At 38.1% G+C, this 7,144-nt stretch overlaps 1 protein-coding gene across 1 annotated transcript; it reads left to right on the forward strand.

Moving 5' to 3' along the window:
• The first annotated feature begins 3,961 nt into the window (after window positions 1-3,961).
• LOC125247054 (protein NLRC3-like) lies at window positions 3,962-6,844 on the forward strand. The gene is made up of 3 exons (XM_048158217.1): window positions 3,962-4,218; window positions 4,728-4,772; window positions 5,199-6,844. The coding sequence occupies exons 1-3, from the start codon at window positions 3,963-3,965 to the stop codon at window positions 6,842-6,844; spliced, it is 1,947 nt and encodes a 648-aa protein (XP_048014174.1). The 5' UTR covers window position 3,962.
• Window positions 6,845-7,144: the final 300 nt, after the last annotated feature.

A 7,144-nucleotide genomic window follows, 5' to 3' on the forward strand; every position in this document is an offset into this window, starting at 1 on the left:
CATTATTTGATAACTGCATTCTTTAAATTGTAATGTTGACATGCATTCTCTGTAAAGCTGCTTTGAAATTATATGTATCATGAAAAGCGCTATACAAATAAATGTGAATTGAATTGAATTGAATAAAAAAATAGAAGTCAATGGAGCTACATGAAGATACACGAATATGTTTGTTTCCTTGAATGGATGTTTTTCTCTCACAGTTTCATCATGTCGTTTGAGAAACACACAGAGAACACGGAAGTAAAATACGTATGCTTTTGATGATCAAGGTGTCATTTCAGGGAAGGACAAAGAAACACCTGCAACACTGTCATAATTCAAGGTAGGTTACTGAATATTTTTTTTTTTTTTTTTCAAGTATGTTTATTGAGCACCAAAAAAATAATTAAAAAATAATAAGTAGCATTGTTGTTAGTTACACTGTATGTCCAAAGGACATAAACATTTCACTCATCAGGAATGATATTTAGAGAATCTATGATGGAAAGCAAGGGGTTCCAAGTTTTGTCAAATCTCCTCAAGGAGCCTCTAAGGGAGAACCTTAACCTCTCAAGTTTTAAGTTATGTAAAACTTCCTTAATCCATCTATCATATGATGGAGGTAAGGCTTGCTTCCAGTTAAGTAAGATCAATCGCCTAGCAAGCAGAGTACAGAAGGCCAAAGAATGTTGTGCTTCAGCTGTTAGAGTGCTGCCATGTGAAATACCAAAAAGGGCAGACAAAGGATTTGGGTTTGATATACAATGGTAGGCTGTGTGAAGAGTGTTGAAAATTTTAAACCAAAAGTCTGTTAGCTTTGAACATGACCAAAACATGTGAATGAAATCTGCAGGAGATTGGTTGCACCTATTACAGACATCTATAACATTGGGGTAGAACTTAGACAATCTGTGGTTAGTGTTGTAAGTCCTATGTATTAGTTTACATTGAATCAACCCGTGCCGTGCACAGATGGAAGAGTTATGGACTAGCTCTAGAATCTGGTCCCATTGATCTTCCTCAATGTGCCCCAAGTCCTGTTCCCATAGATCTCTGGTTTTTTGGGGGAAATTAGAGAGAGTGGAATCAAGAGCTTTAAAGATATGAGAAATAGCTCCTCTCTGATTGGGGTTTACTTTGAGAAGGGTGTCTACCAAAGTCTCTGGTGGTAGATTTGGGAAGTCAGGGTAATTTCTTTGTACAAAATGCCTAACTTGAAAGAAGCGAAAAAGGTGAGAGGCAGGGAGTTGAAATTTGGCTGATAGGATGGCGAAAGGCATGAAAATACCATTGTCATAGAGGACTTTGATAGCTGTGATACCTCTGTCGCTCCAGAGTTGAAAGGCAGAGTCCATAATAGAAGGTTTAAAACTATGATTGTGAGTTATAGGGGCAAGGATAGAGGGATGCTTCAGGCCAAAATGCTTTCTAAATTGCATCCATATTTTAAGCGATTGAGTGACTACAGGATTAGCGCTAATGTCAGTAGTTGACATTGGGAGTTGAGAGTATAACCATGATTGTAATGAGGTTTTAGAGGAAGAAAGTTCTACTTGGACCCAGGCTGGCTGAATGGCTGCGGGCTCGACTATCCAGTATAGGAGTTTTTGAATATTAGCAGCCCAGTAATAATGTAGAAAATTGGGGAGGGCCAGCCCCCCGGACCTTTTAGGGAGCTGCAATATGTTTTTCCGCATGCGCACTGGTTTATTACCCCAAAGGAAATGAGAGACTGATTTATCTACTTTGGCAAAAAACTTCTTTGAGATGAGTACGGGGATATGTTGAAATAGATAAAGAAACTTTGGGAGGATGGTCATTTTGATTAGGTTGACCCTGCCAGCTAAAGAGAGGGGCAGAGTAGACCATCTGCTAAAGTCTTCCTCGACTTTTTTAAGCAAAGGGTTGAAATTACTATTAAAAGTGCTTGCCAAGGACCTGGTGATGAAAATACCCAAATATTTGAAGCCTTGGTCCACCCACCTAAAAGGGGCTACATGGTTTGGCAGTTTACCTACAAGGTTGTTGATTGCGAATGCCTCACTCTTCCCAAAATTTAGTTTATATCCTGACAGTTGGCCAAATTGTTTTAAAATTTCTAAAATTACAGGAAGAGAGGAAGACGGGTTGGATACATACAAGAGCAAGTCATCCGCGTACAGTGACAGCTTATGTACCGTACCTTGACATGTAATGCCCTCGAATTTTTCTTCAGATTTTAGCCAGATAGCCAAAGGCTCGATGGCTATGGCAAACAATAAAGGGGATAGGGGACACCCTTGTCTCGTGCCACGGTGAAGTCGGAAAGAGGGTGAGAGCACATTGTTTGTTTGTACAGATGCTACTGGGGATGAATATAACAGTTTAACCCATGATATGAAACCTGAACCCAAACCAAATCTATCCATCATTTCAAAAAGAAACCTCCACTCTACCCTATCAAAAGCTTTCTCAGCATCCAGCGACACCAATATCTCAGGGGTGCTGGAGCTGGGCATGTTCAGAATGTTTAGGAGTCTTCTGGTGTTGTGAAATGAGTGCCTCCCCAGCATGAAGCCTGTTTGATCTGCTGAAATGATCCCTGGCAAAACCTTCTGAAGGCGGAGGGCTAAGATCTTAGCTAGAATTTTGTAATCCACGTTTAGTAATGATATAGGTCTAAAGCTACTGCAAAGTAAGGGATCTTTGTCCTTTTTTAGGAGAAGAGTAATTGTGGCATTGGTCAGGGTTGGAGGAAGTCTGCCAATTGACAGGGCTTCATTATACATATCACTTAGAACTGTAGAGAGAAGTGGGGCAAATTTCTTGTAGAATTCTACTGTGAATCCGTCTGGACCGGGCGATTTCCCACTCTGCAACGTAGGGTTACTGAATATTTTAAGTTGCTGATCAATGTTTAAGTGTCATATTTCCAGTGATCACACAACATGCAGCACAACTAAAAGACCTTTATTGAATTTTACTCGTCTGAAACGAGGCTCTGAGTGTGAGATTACAGTCTTTACAGTGACATCCACTGAATAAAGCTTCTAGATCACGTCATGTTTAAAACTCATAACTTTCAAAACTGTTTTATAGAAGATGACACACTGTATTTCTACAGCAGTGCTTTTCAGACTTTTTCAAACTCTTTTTTTCAGCAGCTCTTTTCAGAAAAGCGGAAAGTTAATATTAAACACTATAAACAACTATTGGCTATTTTAGTTCCCCTCACTCCACAAAAGATCATTTCAATTCAGCTATTCAGCTAAACAAGCCCAAACAAATTAATTTGCAGCGAAAGTGGAAGTAACCGGCCTTGTTCTCGCGCAGCCTACCTCTCTCATTCCGCATGAATCCAAATGTTTCCATTTTCATGAAATATTTGAATAGTAAACTATTATTTATTATTTAGCTAAACAGGATTTGTAGTTCACGCGCGTTCCAACATCAACGAGGAAAGAATCACTATTTACACGAGCAGAAGTGAGTAACAGCAGCGGCAGATTATATATGGACTATTTAAATTGAGCAGTGTGACTTTATATATGTTTGTTTGAATGTATTTTATTTTAATAATAAACAGGCTGCGATGTCACATTTGCAGTGCTTGAATATGTGATCGAACAGCGGAAACATACAGTAAAAAACAGTAAAGTCACTTTTGGTCATAAAGATAAGACATCATTAGAAAGCAGAGTGTTCATATTATATCATGTTCACAATAAAAACTGAACGTTGTGCTTTTGAAAGAAACAAACAAGGATGCACTTTCTGTCATCTCAGTTTCCTGTCACGATGAGTCTCAATCATCAGCTGAATCTGTCAAACAATAATCTACTGATCTGACAGAATCTGAAACTGAAACACAACCTGAAGAATTAGATTTAGACCTTATAATGTTTCAGAATAGTTGATCTGATCACAGTGTTGTTTACACACATTTATTTGCATATCTGCTATGAAAGTTTTTCTCTTTTTCCAACAGTTCATGAATGACGATGGCATCTATAAAAAAGCTGCTTCATGATACTCTAGATGACCTGAAACGAGACGATCTAAAGAGATTTAAGAGTTACTTGAAAGAAGATGGACCCTTTGGAGCTGGTAAACTGGAGAAGGCTGGTGTCACTGATATAGTGGATATAATGATGGAGCGTTTTGGAGCAGAAGAAGCTGTGAAGATCACACTGAACATCCTGAGGAAGATGAACCAGAACCAGCTGGCTGAAGAGTTACAGAACAACTACACTGAAGGTAATAAAGGGAAGAATAGAGAATGAGAGGAAGCATAGACTCATAAAAACGTTTTATTCTCCAAGGCTGCATTTATTTGATCAAAAATAGTTACAATATTGTGAAATATGACAATTTAAAATAACTTTTCTATTTGAATATCTTTTTAAAAATGATATTTTTCCCAATGTTGTCATCACAGGAAAACTTTCACAGCTGAATTTTCACGTGATCCTTCAGAAACTATTCAAATAGTTTATTTGCATAGATTTATTTAATAGTTTAATAGTTGTGCTGCTTAATGACGTGTTGTGATGTTGTCTTTAATATAGGAGGCATCAGTAAACAGTACTACAGCAATTCAACAACTCAATTCCTTCACCTCTAGGTTTCTTATTAGGTTTTACTGCCCTCTAGCGACCACACTCAGTATCACAATGATTCACCGATCAAGTGTTGAAACATGATGTAGAGCTTTTTCAGGATACTTTGATGAACATAAAGTCTCATTCTTTTCTCTATCTTCACAGTCCAGAAATCATCAGAAGCAGCTGAGAAACACATGAGAAAACAAGGTGAATTAACCTTAAATGTATGTTAAATTAAACTAATTGAAAAATAAATCCATTGCATTAACAGAAATTCAACATGATTGTATATTGAAGCTGAATATTTAAAAAAAAAAAAAAAAAAAAAAAAAAAAAATCACACATATTTTCATTATTAAAAATCCAATAATCCATATTCACCTTCCAGACTTCACATCCAAAATAGCCAGTCTATTTAAAAAAATAAAATATTCAACAGGCAAATTTCTGTCCATTTTATTTCACTTACACAAATTCATTGGTTCAAATTTGATAGAAAATTCAACAGTGCTCATCCGGAGCACCGATTCATGATCTCCATCTGCTGTTATTTTCCTCACAAACCTTAGAGTTTAAATTTCTTGTGTTGTTTTGTTCACACCTTTTCCTGTTTATTTATATTTTTCATAACAGATGATTTCTGGCTGCAGGAATTCATGAAATCTCACAAAATGAACATGAAGGAGAAAGTAGAACACATTTTTGAGTGTAAAAAGGAAAATGAAGCACATCTCAAGGATGTTTTCACAGAACTCTTCATTACTGAGGGGGATCTTAAAGAAGTCAATCAAGAACATGAGATTATACAGATTGATGAAGACATTAAACCTCGTAAATCACAGGACAGACCAATCAAATGCAATGATGTATTTAGACTGAACAAAAAGAAGAAAAAGATTGTTCTGACCAAAGGCATCGCTGGCATTGGAAAAACGGTCTCAGTGCACAAGTTCATTCTGGACTGGGCAGAAGGAAACGCCAATCACGATATAGATTGTGTTTTCCTGCTTCCATTCCGAAGGATTAACTGCATTAAAGATGGAGAGATCAGTCTGCATGAGTTTCTACAGATATTTGATCCAGAACTGGAGGACCTGGAAACATCAAACATATGTAAGATATATAAACGTAATCTTGTGTTTATCTTTGATGGACTGGATGAGAGTCGACTGACTTTGTATTTTGACAGTGGAATGGTGACGAGTGTTGAGGAGCGATCATCTGTAGATGAACTGTTCACAAGTCTGGTCAATGGGACTCTGCTTCCATCAGCTCACGTCTGGGTGACATCACGACCTGCAGCAGCCAATCAGATCCCTCCTGAGTATGTAGGATTGTTCACAGAGGTGCGAGGATTCACTGACCAGCAGAAGGAGGAGTATTTCAGAAAGAGAATCAAAGATGAGACTCAGGCCTCCAGAATGATCTCACACATTAAGAAATCTCGTAGTCTCTACATCATGTGTTACATTCCTGTGTTCTGTTGGATCACAGCCACTGTTCTTCAGGACATTCCTATTGAGAACAATGCAGAGAACATCAACACGACACTCACTGAAATGTACATCCACTTCCTGCTGATACAGATGAACATGAAGAGCCAGAAACATGACAGAAAAACAGAAAGAGATTGTCCCAAGCTCTTAGATTCCAATAAAAGAATGATTTTGAAGTTAGCTAAGCTAGCGTTTGAACAGCTGAAGAAGGAAAACATTGTGTTCTATGAGGAAGATCTGAGAGCATGTGGTATTGATGTGAGTGAAGAAGACTTTGAGTCCACAGGAATGCTCACTGAGATCTTTCAGCAAGAAGCTGGACTTCATGAGATGAAGGTCTTCTGCTTCGTTCATCTGAGTGTTCAAGAGTTCCTCGCTGCAGTGTATGTGTTCCTCTGCTACCTGAACAAGAACATGGACGAGCTGCAGTTTTTCACTGAAGAAACAGAAAATGAGCTGGAAAGTTCCTTTGAAGAAACACAAAGAGAGGTCAGGCCTAAACGTTGGTTTCCTTTTCAGTTTGCAAGGCTGCACAAAACCAACAAGAATAAGAATGTGTCTGTCATCAACAAGCCAGACAAAAATATTGCTTTACATGATTTACTAAAGATGGCTGTTGAGAAAGCAATGCAAAGTCAGAAAGGACATTTAGACCTATTTTTACGGTTTCTGATGGGCATTTCACTGGAGTCCAATCAGAAACTACTCAGAGGCTTGTTCACACACACTGAAGACAGCAAAGACAGTGTCACAGAAATAACCAAACACATTAAAGAAATATAGCTGCAAGCAGCAATTCGGGGCCAAGCCCCAGAAGGGGCAGTAGCGCAATACGGAGCAGGTAGAGCAAAAACAGCAGAAATTGAATGTACATGCAAAACAGCTGGTTCAGAAGGACAGGTGGAAATGAAATGAAAATCAATAGAAGTTCAGATGAGAATGAACACAGAATGAACTAAAAACACTTGTATCTAATTCAAGAGGAATAAAGATTAGTACAATGCTTATTTGGATAAAAAAGGAATCAAAATGACTCATTACACACAATTGCATAATGACCACCCAACACGGGATTCGAACCCA

Source organism: Megalobrama amblycephala, linkage group LG15, assembly GCF_018812025.1.
Source record: "Megalobrama amblycephala isolate DHTTF-2021 linkage group LG15, ASM1881202v1, whole genome shotgun sequence".
Lineage (NCBI taxonomy): Eukaryota > Metazoa > Chordata > Actinopteri > Cypriniformes > Xenocyprididae > Megalobrama > Megalobrama amblycephala.